This window comes from Oncorhynchus keta, unplaced genomic scaffold, assembly GCF_023373465.1.
Source record: "Oncorhynchus keta strain PuntledgeMale-10-30-2019 unplaced genomic scaffold, Oket_V2 Un_contig_19179_pilon_pilon, whole genome shotgun sequence".
Taxonomy (NCBI): domain Eukaryota; kingdom Metazoa; phylum Chordata; class Actinopteri; order Salmoniformes; family Salmonidae; genus Oncorhynchus; species Oncorhynchus keta.
Genome location: NW_026281323.1, coordinates 65,094 through 90,532, shown reverse-complemented (window position 1 = coordinate 90,532; position 25,439 = coordinate 65,094). Strand labels below are relative to the sequence as shown.

The following is a 25,439-nucleotide window of genomic DNA, read 5'->3' as shown; positions in this document are numbered from 1 at the left end:
TACCCTGGTCTGAGAGGACCTGCAGGTTTAAAGGTCTGTCTGTCCGTCTGTCTGTCTGGATACCCTGGTCTGAGAGGACCTGCAGGGTTAAAGGTCTGTCTGTCTGTCTGGATACCCTGGTCTGAGATGACCTGCAGGTTTTAACGTCTGTCTGTCTCTCTATCTCTCTCTATCTATATACCCAGGTCTGAGAGGACCTGCAGGTTTAAAGGTCTGTCTGTCTGTCTGTCTGTCTGGATACCCTGGTCTGATAGGACCTTTCAGCAAATCTGACCACGACTCAATTTTGTTGCTCCCAGCCTATAAACTAAAACAGGAAACGCCCATGCTCAGGTCTGTTCAACGCTGGTCCGACGAAATCTGATTCTACGCTTCAAGATTGCTTTTATTATGTGGACTGGGATATGTTCCATATAGCCTCAGACAACAACATTGATGTATACGCTGATTCGGTGAGCGAGTTTATTAGCATCGGTGATGATGTACCCACGGTGACTATTAAAACCTTCCCCAACCAGAAACCGTGGATTGATGGCAGCATTCATGCAAAACTGAAAGCGCAAACCACTGCTTTTAATCATGGCAAGGTGACCGGAATCATGACCAAATACAGACAGTGTAGCTATTCCCTCCGCAAGGCAATCAAACAAGCTAAGCGCCAGTATAGAGACAAAGTGGAGTCGCAATTCAATGGCTTAGACATGAGACATATGTGGCAGGGTCTACAGACAATCATGTATGGCAAAAAGAAGACCAGCCCCGTCGCGGACACCGACGTCTTGCTCCGAGACAAACTAAACAACTTCTTTGCTCGCTTTGAGGACAATACAGTGCCACTGACACGGGCCGCTACCAAAACCTGCATGCTCTCCTTCACCGCAGCCAATGTGAGGAAAGCATTTAAACGTGTTAACCCCTGCAAGGCTGCTGGCCCAGATGGCATCCCCAGCCGTGTCCTCAGAGCATGCGCAGACCAGCTGGCTGGTGTGTTTACGGACATATTCAATCAATCCTTATCCCAGTCTGCTGTTCCCACATGCTTCAAGAGGGCCACCATTAGTCCTGTTCCCAAGAAAGCTGAGGTAACTGAGCTAAATTACTATCGCCCCGTAGCACTCACTTCCGTCATCATGAAGTGCTTTGAGAGACTAGTCAAGAATCATATCACCTCCACCCTACCTGACACCCTAGACCTACTTCAATTTGCTTACCACCCCAATAGATCCACAGACGACGCAATCACACTGCACACTGCCCTAACCCATCTGGACAAGAGGAATACCTATGTAAGAATGCTGTTCACCCTGGGTCTCGACCCCGCCCTGTGCAACTGGGTCCTGGACTTTCTGACGGGCCTCCCCCAGGGGGTTAGTGTAGGAAACAACATCTTCACCCCGCTGATCCTCAACACTTGGTAACCACAACGGTGCGTTCTCAGCCTTCTCCTGTTCACCCATGACTGCGTGGTCATACACACCTCTGACTCAATCATCAAGTTTGCAGACGACAGTGGTAGGCTTGATTACCAACAACGATGAGACGGCCTACAGGGAGGAGGTGAGGGCCCTCGGATTGTGGTGTCAGGAAAATAACCTCCCACTCAACGTCCACAAAACAAAGGAGATGATTGTGGACTTCAGGAAACAGCAGAGGGAACACTCCCCTATCCACATCGACGGGACAGTAGTGGAGAAGGTGGAAAGTTTTAAGTTCCTCGGCGTACACATCACAGACAAACTGAATTGGTCCACCCACACAGACAGCGTGGTGAAGAAGGCGCAACAGCGTGGCTGCTGCCAACATACTGACTCAAATCTATAGCCACTTTAATAATAAAAAATTGGATGTAATAAATGTATCACTAGTCCCTTTAAACAATGCCACTTTATATAATGTTAACATACCCTACATTACTCATCTCAAATGTATATACTGTACTCTATTCCATCTACTGCATCTTGCCTACGCCGTTTGGCCATCGCCCATCCATATATTTATATGACATATTCTTATTCATTCCCTTACACTTGTGTAGAAGGTAGTTATTGTGAAATTGTTGGATTACTTGTTAGATATTACTGCACGGTCGGAACTAGAAGCACAAGCCACTAACCATCTCTGTCTTTGTCTCTCTCTCTCTCATAGGGCATCAGGGGATTCACAGGGCTGAAGGGTGATGTCGGCCTGCCAGGTGATCGCGGTGATGATGTAAGTTGACCTTAGATTAAAGAGTTCAGCACTGTCCACTGCCACCTCTGCCATCTCCGTATGGTATAAATTGCCTAGCCTAGCATAGCTAATACCTGTTTGCTCATTCATACTCCTTCCTTATTGATTCCACAGAACAACCAGCCAGGTCGTGGAGGACTCCAGGGGCCAAAAGGATACCCTGGTCTCACAGGAGAGAATGTAAGTTCCACAACAACATTGAGTTCACAGTAAATATTACAGAATCACAGCTCTGAATACATAGGTAACATATTTTTCAACTTTTATTATGACCTATGCTGTATGAATATGTTAAGTAGTACCTTCTAAGTACCAACGAAAATCTGCTATCTGACTCATGGCTTCATGTCCTTCCCTACAGGGATCCCCAGGCCCAGTGGGCCATCCGGGGGCAGACGTGAGTAACTCTTAAATAATGGAGCAATTGTGGGTGATGGGAAGGAGCCAAAGTCCAACACACTTTTCATCACTGTGTGTGTAATGGGGGAGTGCAGGAATAAGAGTTGAGGAAGTTTGGGACTTGGAGCTCGTAGGGATGGGCGAGTGTAGGGTGGGCTGGTTTGAGGAGGTTCTGTTCCTTAGTCACAGTGGGTGTGTATTAAACTTTGTCATCGGGATTTGTGTCAAACAGGTCAGCAGTCAACACTGCTTACACTGAATGACAACTGTGTATATTTCACTCCCGTAAATAACAGTCACAGACACACACACACACACACACACACACACACACACACACACACACACACACACACACACACACACACACACACACACACACACACACACACACACGTACGTATGCACACACACACACAGTGGGGAGAACAAGTATTTGATACGCTGCCGATTTTGCAGGTTTTCCTACTTACAAAGCATGTAGAGGTCTGTAATTTGTATCATAGGTACACTACAACTGTGCGAGACGGAATCTAAAACAAGAATCCAGAAAATCACATTGTATGATTTTTAAGTAATTCATTTGCATTTTATTGCATGACATAACTATTTGATCACCTACTAACCAGTAAGAATTCCCCAACTAACACAGACCTGTATATTAACTGCACCTGTTTGAACTCGTTACCTGTATAAAGACACCTGTCCACACACTCAATCAAACCTCTCCACAATGGCCAAGACCAGAGAGCTGTGTAAGGACATCAGGGATAAAATTGTAGACCTGCACAAGTGGGATGGGCAACTGGACAAGAGGCAAGCAGAGAAGGCAACAACTGTTGGCCAATTATTAGAAAATGGAAGAAGTTCAAGATGTAATGCCTCGGTTGGGGCTCCATGCAAGATTCCTCGTACCATCAGGAATGAGGGATCAGCCCAGAACTACACAGCAGGACCTGGTCAATGATCTGAAGAGAGCTGGGACTCTCAAAGAAAACCATTGGGAAACACTACGCCGTTATTTTAAAATCCTGCAGCGCACGCAAGGTCCCCTGCTCAATGTCCAGGCCCATCTGAAGTTTGCCATCTGGAGGATGAGGAGGAATGGGAGAAGGTCATGTGGTCTGATGAGACAAAAATAGAGCTTTTGGTCTAAACTCCCCTCACCGTGTTTGGAGGAAGAAGAGGATGAGTACAACCCCAAGTCCCAACCGTGAAGCATGGAGGTGGAAATATCATTCTTTGAGGATGCTTTTCTGCAAAGGGGACAGGACTGTGTATTGAGGGAGGATGGATGGGGCCATGTATCGCGAGATCTTTTATTATAACAACCTCCTTCCTCAGTAAGAGCATTGAAGATGGGTCTTCCAGCATGACAATGACCCAGAAACACACAGCCATGGCAACTAAGGAGTGGCTCCGTAAAAACATCTCAAGGTCCTGGAGTCTTCACCCACTAAGAGTATGCAAGTCTCCAGACCTGAACCCAATAGAAAATCTTTGGAGGGAGCTGAAAGACTGTAAGGCAGCCCCGAAACCTGAAGAATCTGGAGAAGGTCTGTATGGAGGAATGGGCCAAAATGCCTGCTACAGTGTGTGCAAACCTGGTCAAGAACTACAGGAAACGTATGATCTCTGTAATTGCAAACAAAGGTTTCTGTACCAAATATGTCATGCAATAAAATGCAAATAATTACTTAAAAGTCATACAATGTGATTTTCTGGATTTTTGTTTTAGATTCCGTCTCTCACAGTTAAAGTGTACCTATGATACAAATTACAGACCTCTATATGGTCTAAACGTAGTAGGAAAACCTGCAAAATCGGCAGTGTATCAAATACTGTATATGGAAATGGACAGTCACAAGATTCTCCTAAATCTCCCTGTAATGCATTTATCTTCCTGTCTCAGGAATGTGAGATCCTGGAGGTCATTCAGAAACTCTGCTGTAAGTATATCGAGTGCTCAAAATTCAGTCATACTGGTTATTTTCCAGATGAACATTGTGCTGTGCCGAACATGTTCCTTTAGTGAGACATAAGTTTACTCAACGTAGATTTAGAAGATGTATCAGTGAGCCTGAACACAGTCCCAACCTCTACTGTTAGAAATGGACCCTGCACTAGTCATCTAAACATGTCTCCATTAAAGCTGACTAATACACAGTTTATCTTCCTAGCTAAACAGTTCATTTGAAGCATCATTTATCCTGGGTTGAGTTTGGGACAAACTTTGTGAAAGAGATGCAAACTAACACACACGCAATCACTTAAACACACACACACGCAGGCAGGAAGGCACACACACACTCTCAAACACACTTACTTACGCACACATATGCAGGCACACACACAGACTCAGGGACACACAAATTGTGGCGGCAGCTGTGGATGTAATGTAGCTATAAGAACTCTGTAGTTCAGTGCTTGTTGTGTATGTTTGGAATGCAAGTGTTTAAAGTTTTTTTACAATTGCGAACAAGCATTTACTTATACTTAAAATTATTAACTCTTAAGACAGCAACACACCTACATCACTCAATTAGCCAAATAGTACATTTTCTGCTCAAACCAAAATACAAATACAAACATTAAATACCAACTCTACATTTCAAAATGCAAAAAAAACTCTCTACTGTACATACTCTATCAAAGCACGGCAAACCCGACTCAATACAGTATCTAATCATTCTGTCAAAACACATGTTTTCTATCCAAGAGGAACGTATAGTCAATCATAGCACAATGCCTTTCAAAATACTAACAGTTAATGGCATTACAAAAACTGCATTACTTTTCATGTTTCAGTTCTACCTGCATACATTAGACAATATGAAATCCGTTGTTTTTATAATTCAGTTTCCTTTTACTGTAAACCACTCTACATTTTTTGGTTGTGTTACGGTTTTCTTCCGCAGCGTGGTTAATACGATACATGTTTAATGACGAATAAACACGACAATACAAAAACAACAAACGGAACGTGAAAACCTATACAGCCTATTTTTTTATTTTTTATTATAAAAAATAATTTATTATCTTCAATACCATTCATTCTTTACAACTCATAATTTACATACATACTCAAATAATGGTATTTTAATTAAACTAATTAAACTAAACATAAACCCCAAACAAAACTTCAGGGGAGCATCTTCCCTCCCCGTCACCCTACAAAATACCTTTCCCTATCTCCCCGTCCCTAATCTATCCTCTTACAAATCTAAATGACACCCAGCCCTAAACCCCCCTTCCACCTCTCCCGAGCAGCATGCTGCCCCCACTTCCTCTCCTCCCTCTTCATCCTCCCCTCAAATCTCCTTCCACCCTCCTCACTATCCCTTCCACCCCCAATCTCTCCCTGTCTTCACCATGTTCTGCCTTGCTTCCCACAGCCCCCATTTAAAGAGACTCATGAGAAGCCAGAGCAGAAACCTGTCCCTATCCGTCCCTCTCGCTCTCCCTACACCCCTCTCTAACCTGGCCCACGTCAATACAAAATCCCCCTTTACCAAACCTAACAACACCTGTGCCCTAGCCCATACTACTCCGGCAAAGGCACAGTCCCAAAAGACATGGCGCACAGTCTCCTCCCTGCCACAAGAGGATCTTGGACAGGTGGGGGATTGCACCAAACTATACCGGTACAAGATGGAACGTACCGGCAAACACTTATGAAGGCTCAACCAATTCAGGTCCTTGAGCCTGTAGTCCAGACCCCGCGCCTGCACTCCCTCCCAGACCACTTCCGAGATGCCCACTACAGGCGCCGGACTCCCTGCCTTTCTGACCTCCTCGTACAGGTGCCTGTGATCTAAACCTACTCGGGCAACTTCAACCTCAGGGTGCGCACGCAGCCACTTGGCCGCATGACCAAAGTGCCACGGCAGCTGTTCCGCCCGAGGACCCGTGTTAGACCACACCATTATGCTTCTCGCCTGATACGAGAAAAACACCCGCAGGAGGTAACCAGACGGGTGGATCACTGGCTGAGCAAGCTCCGTTAACAAGAAAGAAACAAAAATTGAGTCCAGCTTGAGGGGGAAATGTGGTACCCCCCTACCTCCCTCCCCAATGGGACAGATCATGCGTGCCCTGGCGACCCACTCGCACCTGCCACTCCACATAAACTGAAACACAGGCCTCACTAGAGGCCTCCTCAGACAAGCCGGCAATGGGTAGATGTATGCCAAATACAAAAGAGACGGCAACACATCCACCTTTAGGACCAGGACTTTGCCCATAAAAGACAAATACCTAGCCTTCCACATTGCTAGCTTCCTCTGTACCACTGCGATACGCATGTTCCAGTTTAGCGTCGCTGAGCCGGAGGTCTCAAAATGGACCCCGAGAATCCTCAGGGCCCCCTCACAGAGAGATAACCCCCCCGGGAACACACGTTCTACCGCGCCATCTTCCGAAAAACTTGACGGAAGACTTTGCATGGTTCAGAACTGCTCCCGACGCTCGGGTGAAATCCCTAAAGATGGCAAGGGACCTTGTCAGGCACGAGTCCTTGCACAACAGCAAGGAAGTGTCGTCGGCGTACTGTCATTTACATTTACATTTAAGTCATTTAGCAGACGCTCTTATCCAGAGCGACTTACAAATTGGTGCATACACCTTATGACAACCAGTGGAACAGCCACTTTACAATAGTGCATCTAAATCTTTTTAGGGGGGTGAGAAGGATTACTTACCCTATCCTAGGTATTCCTTTAACACGCAGCCCACCACTTCCAGGGATCAGCAAGCCTTCCACCCCTGTGTCTGCCCTAATGGCAGCCCCCAGAGGCTCCATGTACAGAACGAAGAGGAGAGCCGAGAGTGGGCACCCCTGCCTGACCCCAGACGAGAGGTCAAAACGTCACCCAAGTGACTATTTACACTAACTCGGCACCCCGCTCCGACATATAATGTACGAATCCATCCTATAAACTTCTGCCCAAATCTTAATCGACCTAACACTCTGAATAAAAGGATCTGTTCACGCGATCGAAGGCTTTCGCCTGATCTAGCGCTGCTACCATTAAAGGCAGTCCTCTATCTTCAACCCAAGCGATGGAGTCCCTGATTAACTGTAGGTTCCATCTAATAGAGCGGCCCTCTACCCCGCATGTCTGATCCTCATGAACGACGTAAGGAAGGGCTGTGCGCAACCGGTCTGCTAAAACCTTTGCAAGTAGCTTGTAATCTACACACAGCATGGTCAACAGCCGCCAGTTGCCATGGTCTGTTACTTCCCCCTTCTTATATAAAAGTGACAGTACACCACCAGCCATTGATCCCCCCCGGGACCCCCGGGACCCCCGTCTCAAGGATGGCCTTCAAGACTTCGAGGACCACTGGTCCAAGTATACCCCAAGTATACCCCAAAACCCCAAGTATACCCCAAAACTTGAGATAAAACTCAGCCGGCAGCCCATCCATCCCAGGCACCTTCCCTTTCCCCATCCTCCTAAGAGCGCTCTCAACCTCTTCTAGTGAGATCTGGGCCTCCATCACTTCTCTAATGTCCTCCGGCAACCGCCTGGACAAGTGTTCTAAAAACACATTTCCTGCTCTACATCTATTTCCCTTTCCTTAAATAAACCTTGGAAATGATCAGTTGTCACCCTGACCATATCCTCTGGTTCTCTAACTATGCTACCATTTTCTTCCCTAACACCATGCATTACCTTCCTACTCTGTCTGGCCCTAACCAACTTAAAGAACATAGCAGAACAAGTCTCATTATGTTTTAGAAAGCCACTATGCGCACGCTCCAGGAAAGCTCGAGCCTTCCGCTCCTGCAGCTCCCTGAGCTGCGCCTTTAGGGTTGCGGAGCTCCCCCTGGAGTTGCGCCATGTAGGACCTTCCATTTTCGGAGTAGTGTGCAGACCACCATCTAACAGACCATGGCAAGCCATTAGCCTGGCAATGGTGCCTGCACTGCTATCCCCCCCTCTTCCTAAATCTGTATTAAAATCCCCCCCTATCACTAATTTCCTATTTGTGACACACAGGGGCGTCAGACAGTCCACCATCTCCCTCCTGTCTGCCACCACCTGTGGCCCATACACCACCACTAATCTAAATTTACAATCCCTTATCGTGACATCCACCCATATAACCCTCCCCTGCATTACCACAAAAGAATCCTCCACTTTTACCTCCCTGTGCCCACACAAAATCCCTACCCCTCTGGACCTGTACTCTGGTCATGAGGCGTGCTTCCTTCCCCTCCTCTTCTTCCCCATCCCCCGCCCCTGCTCCCCCCAGCCGCAGACGCATATGACCTCTGAAGGGCCGGGCACCCCCCACACAGGTGTGCTGACGAGCCACACCCATGGCACGTCTTAGGCTTGTCACAATCCCTCGCCTCGTGTTCCTCAGATCCACAAAATCTGCATTTTCTTGTACTGCACGAGGCGAATATGTGACCGTAGGCCATACAGCGCCTGCAAAATGGGGGCTGACGTGCATAAAACAACGTCCCCCTGTCAGCCCCTAGGGAGAACATAGCAGGAGGATGGAGGTAGCCACCATGTCCCTTTGGGTCCTCTCTGAGGAGGGCCTGGAAGCCTCTCCTCCCATTCCAAAACCCAAGGGAATCTTTGAGGTGCCTTGCTGAGGAGACGTTATCCATGTATCTCCCCAGAAAAGCCCTCACCTCTTCGTCCTTAACGTAAGGGTTGTAAATGTTGACAGTTACAACCCTAAAGTTATTCTTCGCCAGGCTTGTTATTTCATAGTGGCACATCGGCCTCTCACCTCCCACTGCTCTTGCCCTTCTCAGGATATCATTGTGTTTTTCCTCTGTATATAGTACCACGTCAAATGCTCCCTCCAACGAGTTGCCTTGGAAACAAAACACGTCCTTCACCGTCAGCTTTAGAATCCCCATCAATATTATCCTTCCAAAAGATTCCCGTCCTAAAGGCTCCAACTCCTTTTCCTTCCAAGCAAACCGAATCGTGTTGGCCAGCCCAATCCCAGGGACCGACCGTGTTGATGTATTTAGCACCATCTCCGCAAGGAGAATGGCGCTCGTTCTCTTTTCTTCCAAAACAAGTAAAAAAGAAAAACCAAAGTGACCGAGCCTATCTGGTGAAACTACACAGAGACAGGAACAATCACCCACGAAACACTCACAGAATATGGCTGCCTAAATATGGTTCCCAATCAGACAACGAAAATCACCTGCCTCTGATTAAGAACCGCCCCAGGCAACCATAGACTTTCCTAGACAACCCTACTCAGCCACAATCCCAATACCTACTAAAACCCCAATACAAAAACACACCACAAAATAAACCCATGTCACACCCTGGCCTGACCAAATAAATAACGAAAACACAAAATACTAAGACCAAGGCGTGACAGGTTGAGTGTCGATTGTGTGCTTTTTTGGCAACATACTATCTAAAAGTGAATGAGTTATCTTTACTTCATAGAATGTAAAGTAGAAAAACATTAAGTGACCTAATTGCTGCAGTAAAAGCTTTATTAGCAACATGAAATTACTGCCAGTGATCAACAACACATCCAACATACATGGCCTTTGGTTCAACAATACCTCCAACATACATGGCCTTTGGTTCAACAACACATCCAACATACATGGCCTTTGGTTCAACAACACATCCAACATACATGGCCTTTGGTTCAACAACACATCCAACATACATGGCCTTTGGTTCAACAACACATCCAACATACATGGCCTTTGGTTCAACAACACATCCAACATACATGGCCTTTGGTTCAACAACACATCCAACATACATGGCCTTTGGTTCAACAACACATCCAACATACATGGCCTTTGGTTCAACAACACATCCAACATACATGGCCTTTGGTTCAACAACACATCCAACATACATGGCCTTTGGTTCAACAACACATCCAACATACATGGCCTTTGGTTCAACAACACATCCAACATACACCTTTGGTTCAACAACACATCCAACATACATGGCCTTTGGTTCAACAACACATCCAACATACATGGCCTTTGGTTCAACAACACATCCAACACACATGGCCTTTGGTTCAACAATACCTCCAACATACATGGCCTTTGGTTCAACAACACATCCAACATACATGGCCTTTGGTTCAACAACACATCCAACACACATGGCCTTTGGTTCAACAACACATCCAACATACATGGCCTTTGGTTCAACAACACATCCAACATACATGGCCTTTGTTTCAACAACACATCCAACATACATGACCTTTGGATCCAAATGTGTAAAAATAAAACACAAAACACACGCTTGTCATGCCTTATCCACCCCTGGCTGTCTTCAGCTGAGATGTCTCTGCACCTTGGATAGTAACGCTTGGCCTGCCTCATCCACCCCTGACAGTCTTCAGCTGAGATGTCTCTGCACCTTGGATAGTAACGCTTGGCCTGCCTCATCCACCCCATGGCAGGTCTTCAGCTGAGATGTCTCTGCAGGCTTCTTCATCCACCCCTGCAGTCTTCAGCTGAGATGTCTCTGCACCTTGGATAGTAACGCTTGGCCTGCCTCATCCACCAGTCTTCAGCTGAGATGTCACCTTGGTCTTCCTGCCTCATCCACCCCTGCAGTCTTCAGCTGAGATGTCTCTGCACCTTGGATAGTAATCCACCCCTGACAGTCTTCAGCTGCCTGCACCTCATCCTGCCTCATCCACCCCTGACAGTCTTCAGAGATCTTCAGCTGATCCACCCCTGACAGTCTTCAGATAGTAACGCTTGGCCTGCCTCATCCACCCCTGGCAGGTCTTCAGCTGAGATGTCTCTGCACCTTGGATAGAAACACTTGTCCTGGCTCATCCACCCCTGGCAGTCTTCAGCTGAGATGTCTCTGCAGTCAGCATCCATTGCATCCAGGAGGGACATTTGGTCATTTCAATTTGTAATATTTTTATTTAACCTTTTATTTAACTAGGCAAGTCAGTTAAGAACAAATTCTTATTTACAATGACGGCCTACCAAAAGGCCTCCTGCGGGGACGGGGGCTGGGATTAAAAAAAGAAAAAGAAAATATAAATATAGGGGAAAAAAACACATCACGACGAGACAACACAACACTAAATAAAGAGAGCCCTAAGACAACAACATAGCAAGGCAGCAACACATGACAACACAGCATGGTAACAACAAAACATGACAACACAACATGGTAGCAGCACAAAACATGGTACAAATGTTATTGGGCACAGACAACAGCACAAAGGGCAAGGAGGTAGAGACAACAATACATCACGCAAAGCAGCCACAAACTGTCAGTAAGATTGTTCATGATTGAGTCTTTGAATGAAGAGATTGAGATAAAACTGTCCCGTTTGAGTGTTTGTTGCAGCTCGTTCCAGTCGCTAGCTGCAGCGAACTGAAAAGACGAGGGACCCAGGGATGTGTGTGCTTTTAACAGAATGTGACTGTCAGAACGGGGGTTGTACGTGGAGGATGAGGGTTGCAGTATATATCTCAGATAGGGGGGAGTGAGGCCTAAGAGGGTTTTATGAACAAGCATCAACCAGTGGGTCTTGCGACGGGTATACAGAGATGACCAGTTTACAGAGGAGTATAGAGTGCAGTGATGTGTCCTATAAGGAGCATTGGTGGCAAATCTGATGGCCGAATGGTAAAGCACATCTAGCCACTCGAGAGCACCCTTACCTGCCGATCTATAAATTATGTCTCCGTAATCTAGCATGGTCATCTGAGTCAGGGTTAATTTGGGTGAAAGATGAGTGATTACGATAGAGGAAACCAAGTCTAGTTTGAACTTTAGTCTGCAGCTTTGATATGTGCTGAGAGAAGGACAATGTACTGTCGAGCCATAGTCCCAAGTACTTGTATGAGGTGACGACCTTAAGCTCTAAACCCTCAGAGGTAGTAATCACACCTGTGGGGAGACTGTTATTCTTCTTACCAAACCACATTACCTTTGTTTGGAGGTGTTCAGAACCAGGTTAATGTTGGAGAAATCTTGTTGGACACTAAGAAAGCTTTGTTGTAGAGCATTTAACACAAAATCCGGGGAGGGGCCAGCTGAGTATACGACTGTATCATCTGCATATACAGTGCCTTGCGAAAGTATTCGGCCCCCTTGAACTTTGCGACCTTTTGCCACATTTCAGGCTTCAAACATAAAGATATAAAACTGTATTTTTTTGTGAAGAATCAACAACAAGTGGGACACAATCATGAAGTGTAAAGACATTTATTGGATATTTCAAACTTTTTTAACAAATCAAAAACTGAAAAATTGGGCGTGGCAAAAGGTCGCAAAGTTCAAGGGGGCCGAATACTTTCGGAAGGCACTGTAAATGGATGAGAGAGCTTCCTACTGCCTGAGCTATGTTGTTGATGTAACTTGAGAAGAGCGTGGGGCCTAGGATTGAGCCTTGGGGTACTTCCTTGGTGACAGACAGTGGCTGAGACAGCAGATTTTCTGACTTTATACACTGCAGTCTTTAAGAGAGATTAGTTAGCAAACCAGGCCAAACACCCCTCAGAGACACCAATACTCCCAAGAATGGAATGGTCTACCATATCAAAAGCTTTGGCCAAGTCAATACAAATAGCAGTACAACATTGCTTAGAATCAAGGGCAATGGTGACATCATTGAGGACCTTTAATGTTAGTGATACATCCATAACCTGAGCAGAAACCAGATTGCATACCAGAGAGAATACTATAGACATCAAGAAAGTCAGTCAGTTGATTATTGACAAGTTTTTCCAACACTTTTGATAAACAGGGCAAAATAGAAATAGGCCTATAACAGTTAGGATCAGCTTGATTTCCCCCTTTAAATAAAGAACAAACCGTGGCTGCCTTCCAAGCAAGGGGATCCTCCCCAGAAAGGTTAAAAAGGTTGGAGATAGGCTTGGCGATGATAGGGGTAGCAACCTTAAATAAGAAAGGGTCTAAACCATCTGACCTAGGTGTTTTTTTTAGGTCAAGTTTCAGGAGCTTCTTTAGCACCTTGGGCTCAGTGACTGCCTGCAGGGAGAAACTTTGTTGCAGGGCAGAGGAAAAAGAGGGAGAAGCATCGGGGATAGTCGCATTAGAAAGGGTGGGAGATGGGGAAATGTTGGACGGGCAAGGAGGCGTGGCTGAGTCAAATAGGAATCCCGACCTAACGAAGTGGTGATTAAAGAGCTCAGCCATGTGCTTCTTGTCAGTAACAACCACATCATCAACTTTAAGGAACATGTTGTGAGGAGGAGGGTTTATTCTCCAGGTCTTTAACCGTTCTCCAAAACTTCTTGGTGCTAGACCCACCGAGAGAGAACTGCTCCTTAAACTAACTAACATTGGCCTTCCGGATAGCCTGAGTGCACTTATTTCTCATTTGCTTGAATGAGTATGTGTGTTCCGAGCCGTTCACCAAATGCAATTCTTGAGGTGGAGTAACTCTGCAAGATCACGGTCATGTGGCCGTTGATCATATACTTTCCACCTCCAGGCAGAAATAATTGCTCAGTGTTTCCTCCCTCCTGTTCTCTTTCTGCTTCTGGCACCAGTTGTTTGTGGAGGTCATCTCAAAACAGAAGAAGGAGCTCAGTGTTGTAGGGACCAATCTGGCATTTCTGCAGGACCGAACCAGAGAGATTGCAGGACACATTGTGATATTTGCTCCTCTCTGACCCGGGACATCAACGGTGGCCCTTTACCCGATAACCATTCTTCCCCACAGACATGTTTTTCCCAGGTTAAACCCTGCCTTGTCTACATAAATGCCGTTCATTTCTGGCATACTGTGTGCAAGCATTTATAAATAAGACAAGAACGATCCTCATTATGGTATTGGGTAAGCTTGTATGTAAAGAAAGTGTAAGCATTTTAGAAATGTGTTAATTAACTGAATATTCTGTGAAAACAACATGAATTGTGTTATTGGTATGGTCCACAACAGACAGATGTTGTGCTAATCGTGTTTAGAGTTTTGAAAATGTGACTACAGATTGGACAAAAGGATGTTAGCGATTGTAAAAAAAAAAACTGTAAATGATGGGGCTGTGATTAAGATATCAATCAGGGTGGATCTTGATGTAATGTCTTTGTTTTTCTCTTGTAGCATGCTGTGGTAAGTTCCTGGACCCATACAAAGTTTTATGGCTTAACAGTTACACATGGCATTATTTTACATCCTTGCATGACCTTCAGTTTCCATTTAAGATTCAATTTCACTCTGTATGCCAGTGAGAGACTCTGAGAGGCACCAAATTACATCCACAGCATGTATTGTAAATAGTCACATAGATATACAGATGTACGATCTTAATTTGAGACAGTTTGCTAAAGCAAGGGAATAATCCTGCACCAACAGGGAATGTGAATTATTATGTGGATTATAGTTAACTGGGATTTTTTGTAGGAGTTGATACATTTTTCATTAGGGCAAATCAAGTCTTCTAAAGTGTAAATTACAAACTTTAGAATCATTTTTAAACCTCGAACACACTACAAGTTTGCATTTCCTGCTGTGCAGGACATTTTTCAGCAACAAAAGAGTGATCAAATGAAGATCCTTCATCTGTACTATTGATATGGTGTATGATGCTCAGAATATATCATGATATTATTATAATGATAATGTAACTGGCATTCACAGAGTGTGAGTGTGGTCCGGTGAAGCTACTCTTTGTACTGGACAGTTCAGAGAGTGTTGGGCTGCAGAACTTCACCCTGGAAAAAGAGTTTATAATTCGAATCATCAACAAGATTACCAAGTTCAGCAAAGACAAGGTGGGTGAACATTTGTCCTGACTTCCCTGGGTGAGAGAGGGGCCTTAACTAAATGTTGTTTCTATGTGTGTGTTTCTGTTTGCAGAAGGAGCTAGGATCACGAGTGGGTGTAGTTCAGTACAGCCATGACGGCACCCAGGAGCTGGTATCTATGGAGGACCCCAAGATCACCACAGTAGCACAGCTGAAAAGGTCCGACCAGATAAGAATCAAAAGTCCAAAGTACAGCAGTTACCTGATATCAGTTGACTGACTGACTAACTGTTGTGTTTGATGTCCCATACTTGCAGCTCTGTGAGAAACATGCGCTGGATTGCCGGTGGTACGTACACGGGAGAGGCGCTGGATTTTGCCCGGCAGGCATTCGGCAGCTCCCAGCTGGACCAAAAGGTGGCCATAGTCTTGACAGACGGACGGTCAGACACCCGCCGGGACGCCAAACCGCTGTCCTCCCTCTGCTCTGTGCCCAATATAAGGGTGAGGGATGTCAATGGGACTGGGCAATGGGATGGGGGAGAGTGGGCTGAAGGACATGTATAGGTTGGGGGTGAAGAGATGATGTCAGGACCAAGGGTTCATTTCATTAGACATAAAGAGAACCATCTCCTCCAAGTCTGCCATTTTGTGGCAAAGCCTCAGTATGTCCTCCATCTTGGCTCCTTAGGTGGTGGGCATTGGCATAGGTGACATCTTCAGACGGGCGTCCTACGCCACCATGCTGGAGGAGATCACCTGTCTGGGCACAGCCTCACCTGGACTCTACCTGAAGATTACAGACCACGTGCAACTGCTGGAGGACTCCTTCTTCAACAACGTTACTGGCTACATCTGCCAAGGTAGTCTATGTACAGGCTAGCCCTAATTTACAATATCTGGAGCTAGCTACATCTGCCAAGGTAGTCTATGTACAGGCTAGCCCTAATTTACAATATCTGGAGCTAGCTACATCTGCCAAGGTAGTCTATGTACAGGCTAGCCTAATTTACAATATCTGGAGCTAGCTACATCTGCCAAGGTAGTCTATGTACAGGCTAGCCCTAATTTACAATATCTGGAGCTAGCTACATCTGCTAAGGTAGTCTATGTACAGGCTAGCTCTAATTTACAATATCTGGAGCTAGCTACATCTGCTAAGGTAGTCTATGTACAGGCTATAATTTACAGGCTAGCTACATCTAATAGTCTAGCAATATCTGGAGCTAGCTACATCTGCCAAGGTAGTCTATGTACAGGCTAGCCCCAATTTACAATATCTGGAGCTAGCTACATCTGCTAAGGTAGTCTATGTACAGGCTAGCTCTAATTTACAATATCTGGAGCTAGCTACATCTGCCAAGGTAGTCTATGTACAGGCTAGCCCTAATTTACAATATCTGGAGCTAGCTACATCTGCCAAGGTAGTCTATGTACAGGCTAGCCCCAATTTACAATATCAGGAGCTAGCTACATGCTATGTTCCTATGCTCTCAACTAAGGTCTGGGTTGTGTTTACAGATAAGAAATGTCCTGATTACACCTGTCCAGGTAAGACTGCTCCTCTCCCTTGTTTTTATGGTCACAGTTTCCTATGCATTACAATACGTTATTTTTTTAGCATTCAGCCTAGTACTGCAATTTAAAGATTTAGTGGAATGTATCTGAACCCCAACTGCTGTTCTAAAATGGTCTACTCTTCCTCCAGCCAACTTCCAGGAAGCTACAGACATAGTCTTCATGTTGGACGGCTCCTCCAGTGTGGGCCAGGCCAACTTCTACAGAGCCAGAGAGTTTGTTGAGAACATGGCCACCAGGCTGCTGTCACAGAACCGGGAGGGCTGCTCCGCCTGTCCGTCATGCAGTACAGCGATGGGCAGCAGCAGAGAGTGGAGGTGCCCTTCACTGCCAGGGTTGATGATGTGCTAACGGGGCTAGCAGCTACGCTCTACATGGACGGGGCCACCGACTTACCGGCTGCCCTGGCCTTCCTGACCTCCACCCTCCAGAGGGAGGGCCGCTCTGCTGTCCCCAGGAAAGTGGTGCTGTTCACGGACGGCAGGTCTGTGGCCTCTGCCCGGGCTGCTATCCCCAGAGCTGCGCCGCCGCTCTGGCAGAGAACACACAGCTGCTGGCCATCACTGTGGGCGAGGGCTTTGATGAGGCGGGCGTGTGCCAGCTGGTGACGGGACAGGCGAACGGGTTTGATTACCGCGTCGTGGATAGTCGTGTCCACCGAGTGGCACTGTACAGTGACCTGGCCAGACGGGTGGTCATGCAGAGCCTGGCTAGAAAGCTCTCTAAAGCTCTCTGAAGCTCTCCGAAGTTCTCTAAAGCTCTCTGAAGCTCTGTAAAACTATCTCAATCTCTCTGAAATTCTCTAAAGCCATGTAAAGCTCTCTAAAGCTTTCTGAAGCTCTGTAAAGCTTTCTGAAGCTATGTAAAGCTCTCTGAAGCCCTGTAAAGCTTTCTGAAGCTCTCCAAAGCTCTGTAAAGCTCTCTGGAGCTCTCTAATGCTCTTAAAGACCTCCCTACTACTGACATGTCTATGAATTGTTCTGTTGTGCCATGTATTAGGCCATTAAGAAATTAGATAGATACATTTTATACTTTTGTGTTTTCCTTATGTGTTTGAGGGCCTCCTGCTTTTCACGTGAAATAAAATGAATATGTTTGTCATAAGAAGCACTTGGGTAGATTAATAAGCGTTACGCTGTAAGTTTGGTGATAAGATGAACAGTTTTCTTTTGCTCAAATTTCTTGACAAATAAAATATTGGACAAACTAACTCGCTAATTCTGAATACAATACAATTTATTATTTTCAAATATATGCAGGGCCATTTAGTTAAAGAATTATCCAGACATGCCAATAAAATGCACTAGAGGGCAGTGTTGGAGTGTTGAGAAAAGAGGGCTGAGTAGAGGAGCTCTAACACACACTTGGAAAATACTGATATTCTGTTCTACTTAGTGATAGTTTGCCACATTCGTTATAAGGATCGGATCAAGGTGCAGCGTGAATAGAGTTCCACATATATGTAATCAACTGAAACTCACCGAAACAAAACAACAAATAACCAAACGAGCCGCTACTAGTGTGCACACAGGCACCTAGTTGTAGACAAGATCCCACAAACACCAAAGGGAAATGGCTACCTAAATATGATCCTCAATCAGAGACAATGATAAACAGCTACCGCTGATTGGGAACCATATCAGGCCACCATAGACATACAAATCACCTAGACCTACAAAAACCCTAGACATACAAAAACTAGCGTTCCCACCCTAGTCACACCCTGACCTAACCAAAATATAAAGAAAACAGAAATATCTCAGGTCAGGGCGTAACATAGTTGTTGTAGAAGGACCTTTTACAGATCGGTCCGAAAAGACACTAGGCTTCCCCTTGTACTCTGTACTTATCTGAGGGTGTTGGGCTACTGACCTCAGGATGTACCCAACTTCAGCACCATGGACAGAGTTAGAAATTCAGCTGTTTGAAATCCCAGATGCCAATCAGTGTACTCATTAATTCCCTTATGAAATAGCATGTATTTAGTATATCTGGCTCCAACTGTACTCTGAGAATAATAAGAAGCAGGGATCATGAAAGTGTTTTATTTTATATAGCTATGTTTTGTTACTGTGAAAATGAATCTGTAATGAAAAAAGGGATAATGATCTCAGTGACTGTAATGATCAGTGGGTTCCTCTATCTCAGAAAGCCACTTCTGAATCTCACTGCTCTTCTTCTCTGTCTCCTCACTGCTCTTGTTCCTCAGCTCCTCTGCCACCCTATTTCCTGCTGAGAAGCGATTGACTCTCTTGGCTGTGGTCTCCAGAGAGATCACCTGTATCCTCTTCATGTCGTTCCTGCAGCGCAGCTCCTTCAGCTTCCTGTAGTAGACCCTGCAGCTGAAGCCCTCCATAAAGCCCAGGGTGATGTGTGTCTGCAGAGAGGACAGACTGGGGTAGTACCACAAGCAGCTGGCACACTTATACAGCAGTTCCCCATTGAACTTCTCTAGAGCAGAGGAGGCTCTGAGGAAGCAGAAGTCCAGCTGGTCTGTGTACGACGGCTCCTTGGGCTCCACTGACCTACTGCCTCCCTTCCTCGCCGTGTGTCTGATGTCTGCTGGCTTCAGGGGAGGGCAGAGAGTGTGAGGTGTTTTGGAGCCAAGTATACTAGGGGGTTCTGCTGCTCTTAATGCCTGAGCATGAGAAGGACTCCACTGGGTACCTGGTGTTAGAGAAAGAATAGGGTCCTGCTGTCACGCTATGGCAATCCTAATTCATATTTACTGTAAATCAAATGGGATGTAAATAAATATGTAATGATAGTGCTACGTTTGCCAAAAATACTTCAGAGCGCTTACCCGTTCTCTTCCTTAGCCTTTCAGTGACAAAAGGTTCTCTTAAGAAAACTTGTGAGGACTTCATTTTTTACAATAAATGGATCATGGAACCATGGAATAGAACCTAGCTAAGAAAATGGGTCAAGTGGTTTTACAAATGTTCTAGAATGGATTGGAATTCCAAATTCCAAAAGCAATGATGTCATAATGATCTCTTTGTGTATAACGATGAACTTCAATTCATTCATGGTTCTGGAGATTAGTAATAATAATATAACATGTATTTAACTGTTATAGTGCTATTCATTACATAAATACATCTCAAAGCGATGCAAAGCAACAACAACAAAAACAAGCAATTTAAAAACAATCAACATCATTAATCATCATGAGTAGATTGACATCAAGATACTGAAGAATTATTAAAATGCTTTAGTTTAATTTATTAGGATCCCCATTAGCTAGCTACTGCACATGTAGCAGCTATTTTTCCTGGTGTCCACATAAAAGTGTACAAATACATTACAAAGTACACAACAGAAATAGACAGGAACAACATAATATATTTCTTTAAATTAAAAATATTTGTTTACAAATAAAATAAGAGTTTTATATAGGAAAGATACAAAGAGACAACAAAAATACTATCTACACACTATTTATATATCCATATTCATTCTTATATACAGTATAGTTAAATTACAATATCTCTTTAGAAAGAGGAGAGGCACTTTGATGCAAGATGTTTTCTGTATCTGTTTTTTAAAGCTGAACTTGCTTTTTGCCTGAGTAACCTCTGGTGGCAGGGCATTCCACCATGACATGGCTCTATACAAGCCTTTTGCTACACCCGCAATAACATCTGCTAAGTATGTATGTATGTGACCATACAATTTGATTTGATACATAACTGAGCGATGCATTACATTTGTTTTTTGTTTGGATACTGTGAAGATACACCATAAAGGCATGTATGGTGGGGTTTGTAAGTCTGTTTGAAGTATATGAAAAATATTATACAAACATAAATGTTTCTTAAGAAGATTAGAAGAGAAGTAGTCCATTTCAGTTATGTATCAAATCAAATCTCTCAACCCTTAACCATGAAAGACTATCATGGTATCCATCTGCAGAGTGGTATTCTATAATGGTATCCATCTGCAAAGTTGTATTGTATAATGGTATCCATCTGCATAGTGGTATTCTATCATAGGATCCATCTGCAGAGTGGTACTCTGTCATGCTATCCATCTGCAGAGTGGTATTCTATTATGCTATCCATCTGCAGAGTGGTATTCAATCATGAGACCCATCTGCATAGTGGTATTCTATTATGATACCCATCTGCATAGTGGTATTCTATTATGATACCCATCTGCATAGTGGTATTCTATCATGATACCCATCTGCATAGTGGTATTCTATCATGATACCCATCTGCATAGTGGTATTCTATTATGATACCCATCTGCATAGTGGTATTCTATCATGATACCCATCTGCATAGTGGTATTCTATCATGATACCCATCTGCATAGTGGTATTCTATCATGATACCCATCTGCATAGTGGTATTCTATCATGATACCCATCTGCATAGTGGTATTCTATTATGATACCCATCTGCATAGTGGTATTCTATCATGATACCCATCTGCATAGTGGTATTCTATCATGATACCCATCTGCATAGTGGTATTCTATCATGATACCCATCTGCATAGTGGTATTCTATCATGATACCCATCTGCATAGTGGTATTCTATCATGATACCCATCTGCATAGTGGTATTCTATCATGATACCCATCTGCATAGTGGTATTCTATCTGCATAGTGGTATTCTATCATGATACCCATCTGCATAGTGGTATTCTATCATGTACCCATCTGCATAGTGGTATTCTTGGATCACAAACCTATAAATAGGCAGCCAAGACACATCAGAAACACATTTGGCAAGATTACATTTTAGGACAGAAAATCAATCCTGTAATATCCTTTTCTGACATTAAATTGTAGTGTTGTGTAATCACACAAAAGGATATATCACGTTATCTAACCCGGAAACACGGAACATAACATTTCAACATTTCAAATTTCAACAAATCAATTGTTGTTGATGTAACACTGACAGCTTGGTTCACTTGCCAAGATTATTCAGGTTCAAATAGGACAGCCTGTTCATAACCCTATTGGTTTTGTGTGGGGGTTGTTTCAGACCCTAATCCACAGTCTCGAGTATAGATTATGGCTGTAGGCAGGAATCATGTACTGGTGACATCCTTAAGAAGCAGTGGGCTGAGATGTCATTTATTTCATCGCCCCCTGGCTCCACCCACATGTAGGATGACAGAGCGTTTTGTGTTAGAGGGACTGTCACACATTGTGACTCTTGTGAAGAAGAACAGAAACAGCACAGCATGGCAGCCTTTGTCTCGGTGAGTTCCTCTCTTCCAGGCATTTACACAACTTTGTTGACTCTCAATGCTTTGATACAACATTGTTTGTGAGTTGATCATTTGGGAGTGTGGTAGCAGATTGTTAATTTGTGCTCGGTAAAGAATGTATACTTTGTTTGATCGTTTCCATGGTAAATTTAAGGAATGTCTGATAGAAGAGGGGAATCATTTAGGGCTAGTCTTATAATTTAGCGGTGTCTTTCTCTTTCCACAGAGACAACATATTACTGTTGGCTACTGTAACAGTTTCTGAATGTATCATGCTTATCCTTGCTTAATTTATGTGTGACACAAATACTATGCATAGAACCAAAACATATAGTTATTATAAAAACACAAGTTATTGTCGCTACTATTTTTATAAACTAAGCAGAAAAAGAGTGAAACACTGTTCTCCATAGAAATGTCATAAGAAGATTTGTGGATAACATAATGTGATGATAGCCATTAATCCAGTGTGCGACATACAATAGATTCAATGTACTTACTATGTTGTCCCACCTAGCTATCTTAAGATGAATGTACTATCTGTAAGTCACCCTGGATAACAGAGTCTGCTAAAATATTAACTTGTAAAATAAATAAGCATGTTCTGGTTTAGAAGTGGGGCTATGATGCGCTTGATGCTCTCCAGACTCTAGAGAGCTGTCCTGATATCCTATTGGTGGAGGGAAGTAATTGACAGTGTGCTAGGGCCAACATGTGTGTTATCACATCTGAATTTAGCCTTGTGTTCTTTATGGAGAGAGGCCTCTAGGGTCTTGGTTTACTTTTAACCAGGTCTACATGACTTTCATTATTACAGGGAGTAGCGTGGCCTGGTTTTAATGATTTGTTTATCATCCTTACTCACTTACTTTCCTCAACGTCCTTCTTTGAATCTCTTTGGGAATTGTCTCAGCATGTCTGTAACGTTGAATAGCTAACCCCTATGGCAGTGTCTTTTACATTGACCTCTGCCCTTATTTTACCTCTCTCTCAGTTGGCCACGTGTCACCACTGCAGCATATCTTCCAGACATGGCCTTGTCTACAGGGAGTCCATGGCAGCTCTATCCAGGAACGTCATGGCTCCCAGTTACACCAGGAGGCATAGTTCACAGGCTAGAACCCTGCCACTGCGAGCTAGGGGAAGACTCATCACCCAAAGGCCTGTCGGAGAGGCCAAGAATCGGCCTAGAGCTCCAAGGTAAACATCTTACTCTATTACCTAGTAATATACAGATGTTTGGAGTTAATGGCGCATATTTTGAATTGTTAAATGTAATAGAACTCATTTACAGTGTATCTTTAATATCACAATTTTTTTGTCCACCATTAAAATGGCATCAAACCTTTAAACTCTCTCTTCACAGGCCCAATCCTCCAGAGTTCATTGCCATATCTTCCTCCAAGCTGGCCGGTGTGAAACATTTTGTATTTGTCCACCTAAGGAAGCTCTTTTCATTGGGTGACACCCATAGGCGCAGAAAGAGTGGCCTGAAACTTTTCTCCTGAAGTTTTGCAAATATAATTTGATGGTAAACATCAATGGGCTTGATGATCCACAAGGTGGCGCTCCAGTAATTCAGTAGGAAGAATCAGTGATAGAGGAGTCAGCAGGAAAATGCTCACTTGTCAAGGCTAAGACATGCAGGTACTCAGACCTCCCTCACCTGAGAGATTGAAGAGGTCTATCTATACCTTTGGCAGGAGTCTCTATGGCGACCAGTAGCCATGTGGGTGAGATGGTTCTGGGTGGAATGCAAGGCAATATTTTTGCAACACTTTTTAGCTTTCTACATATTTATTGTTCTGAGGTATGATGTGCAAAATCAGACATACTATTTAATTTAGTCACATGGTACAACACTTGTATCAGTATCAACTTTTAATGTGATTAGGTTTTTGAAATACAATTTAAAGTCTGTAGAGTCATATGATATTGTTGCCTCCAGCTCAGGCCAAGAAGGAGCCATTGCATGTCCTGTTTAACAGTAAGTTGTATTGGATCAAGTGTGAGCTTAATGACTGTATTATTATTGTTGTCAAATGTTTAATGCAATGTTATAAACATGTACAGCAGTATAATATACTCGCTTGTTTAGAAATAATATACAGAAACTAATCTAATAAAGGCTTAAATGCTATTTGGGTAAAAATATGTTTTTAAATGTTTCAAGTTTTGTTTCAAATTATTACTGAATCTATTCAGACAGGAGGGGGAGCCATAGAATAGATGCTAAAACATTGATTTGGCTCAACCAAAATCATAAAATCAAATCAAATGATATTTGTCACACACACCGAATACAACAGTGAAATGCTTACTTATAAGCCCTTAACCAAAAATGCAGTTCTAACAAAAATAAGTCTTAAGTAAGTATTTACTAAATAGTCAAACAAAATTAAATAGAAAGATATCAAATAAATAAAGAGCAGCAATAAAATAACAGTAACGAGGCTATATACAGGGGTACTGATAGAGTCAATGTGCGGGGCCACAGGTTAGTCGAGGTAATTGAGGTAATATGTACATGTAGGTAGAGGTAAAGTGATAATAAATAGAAAGTAGCAGCAGTGTAATTTGGCAATTCTTAGGCCCTTCCTCCTGACACCACCTGGTATAGAGGTCCTGGAAAGAATGAAGCTTGGCCTCAGTGATGTACTGGCCGTACGCACTACCCTCTGTAGTGCCTTGCAGTCAGAGGCCAAGCCGTTGCCATACCAGGCTGTGATGCAACTCGTCAGGATGCTCTCGATGGTGCAGAGGTAGAACATTTTGAGGATCTGAAGACCAAATATCTTTTTTTTGCATGTTCAGAAATTATATTTTTCCTAAAATGTTAAATAATTGTTTTAACTAGGGTCAACAGGTGGCTGAAATATACATTTTGATCCAACTAAGGTCACCTTTGATGTTCAGAGAGCTAGCAGGTATTAAGTCACCTCCAACCCCTAGTGAGCGTTTCTAATGCCACAGCATCACTTCCAGTAACAGGCTATAGAAATAACCTGAGACCAAATTAAGGGGATTACAATGTTTAGACTCTGAACCTTTGGTCCCTAGAGGGTTGCCCTCCAGCAGTCTTATTAATCACACACACACACACACTTGTTTTGCCATCCTGATTGATCATTGGGAATGCATGTGGCAGCAGACATCTACGTCTGACACGTCTGAAGTTCCATGTCAGGGGTTAATGTAATGACGTTCTTTTTCCTTATCTGGTGCAATGGAATGGAACCCTATATCACAATATCTAAACTACTCTGTTTACAATGTCCACGAG

The 25,439-nt window shown here is 43.9% G+C and overlaps 3 protein-coding genes across 5 annotated transcripts in view; 2 read left to right on the top strand and 1 right to left on the bottom strand.

The window, feature by feature from the left end:
- The window catches only part of LOC118366573 (collagen alpha-1(VI) chain-like), an 81,493-nt gene extending 63,350 nt beyond the window's left edge, over positions 1-18,143 (top strand). The window contains exons 24-34 of the mRNA XM_052504438.1: positions 2,344-2,409; positions 2,591-2,626; positions 4,541-4,544; positions 14,150-14,251; positions 14,704-14,712; positions 15,228-15,374; positions 15,460-15,566; positions 15,665-15,851; positions 16,039-16,210; positions 16,869-16,898; positions 17,056-18,143. Of these exons, the coding sequence (XP_052360398.1) occupies positions 2,344-2,409; positions 2,591-2,626; positions 4,541-4,544; positions 14,150-14,251; positions 14,704-14,712; positions 15,228-15,374; positions 15,460-15,566; positions 15,665-15,851; positions 16,039-16,210; positions 16,869-16,898; positions 17,056-17,276 (1,081 nt within the window). The 3' untranslated portion in view covers positions 17,277-18,143. The remainder of the gene's footprint in view (positions 1-2,343; positions 2,410-2,590; positions 2,627-4,540; positions 4,545-14,149; positions 14,252-14,703; positions 14,713-15,227; positions 15,375-15,459; positions 15,567-15,664; positions 15,852-16,038; positions 16,211-16,868; positions 16,899-17,055) is intronic.
- Positions 14-14,945, top strand: LOC127920369 (collagen alpha-1(VI) chain-like). 2 transcript variants are annotated; one of them, XM_052504449.1, is made up of 6 exons: positions 14-1,695; positions 2,146-2,208; positions 2,344-2,409; positions 2,591-2,626; positions 4,541-4,577; positions 11,393-14,945. In XM_052504449.1, exons 1-6 carry the CDS (start codon positions 1,456-1,458, stop codon positions 11,530-11,532), a joined length of 582 nt encoding a protein of 193 aa, XP_052360409.1. In that variant the 5' UTR covers positions 14-1,455; the 3' UTR covers positions 11,533-14,945. The 2 variants fall into 2 exon arrangements, with proteins under 2 accessions (XP_052360409.1, XP_052360410.1); XM_052504450.1 differs by lacking the exon at positions 11,393-14,945 and adding an exon at positions 10,995-11,020 and having other exon boundaries at positions 30-1,695.
- Positions 8,982-11,517, bottom strand: LOC127920368 (uncharacterized). Of its 2 annotated transcripts, XM_052504448.1 has the most exons (4): positions 11,375-11,517; positions 10,860-10,976; positions 10,563-10,826; positions 9,186-10,532 (listed from the first exon to the last, which is right to left on the bottom strand). In XM_052504448.1, the coding sequence occupies exons 1-4, from the start codon at positions 11,377-11,379 to the stop codon at positions 9,974-9,976; spliced, it is 945 nt and encodes a 314-aa protein (XP_052360408.1). In that variant the 5' UTR covers positions 11,380-11,517; the 3' UTR covers positions 9,186-9,973. The 2 variants fall into 2 exon arrangements, 1 of the variants encoding a protein (XP_052360408.1); XR_008106077.1 differs by lacking the exon at positions 11,375-11,517 and having other exon boundaries at positions 8,982-10,532; positions 10,563-10,678; positions 10,778-10,923.
- Positions 18,144-25,439: the final 7,296 nt, after the last annotated feature.

What these genes read in the sequence shown, in the direction of transcription:
- LOC127920369 (XM_052504449.1), top strand. Translation starts at nt 1,456, where the DNA reads ATGACTGCGTGGTCATACACACCTCTGACTCAATCATCAAGTTTGCAG. An exon ending in ACGGGACAGTAGTGGAGAAG is followed by an intron (nt 1,696 to 2,145) that starts GTGGAAAGTTTT and finishes TCTCTCTCATAG; the next exon opens with GGCATCAGGGGATTCACAGG. An exon ending in CTGGTCTCACAGGAGAGAAT is followed by an intron (nt 2,410 to 2,590) that starts GTAAGTTCCACA and finishes CCTTCCCTACAG; the next exon opens with GGATCCCCAGGCCCAGTGGG.
- LOC127920368 (XM_052504448.1), bottom strand. An exon ending in TTACACATTTGGATCCAAAG is followed by an intron (nt 10,827 to 10,859) that starts GTCATGTATGTT and finishes GTTGAAACAAAG; the next exon opens with GCCATGTATGTTGGATGTGT. An exon ending in GATGTGTTGTTGAACCAAAG is followed by an intron (nt 10,533 to 10,562) that starts GTGTATGTTGGA and finishes GTTGAACCAAAG; the next exon opens with GCCATGTATGTTGGATGTGT.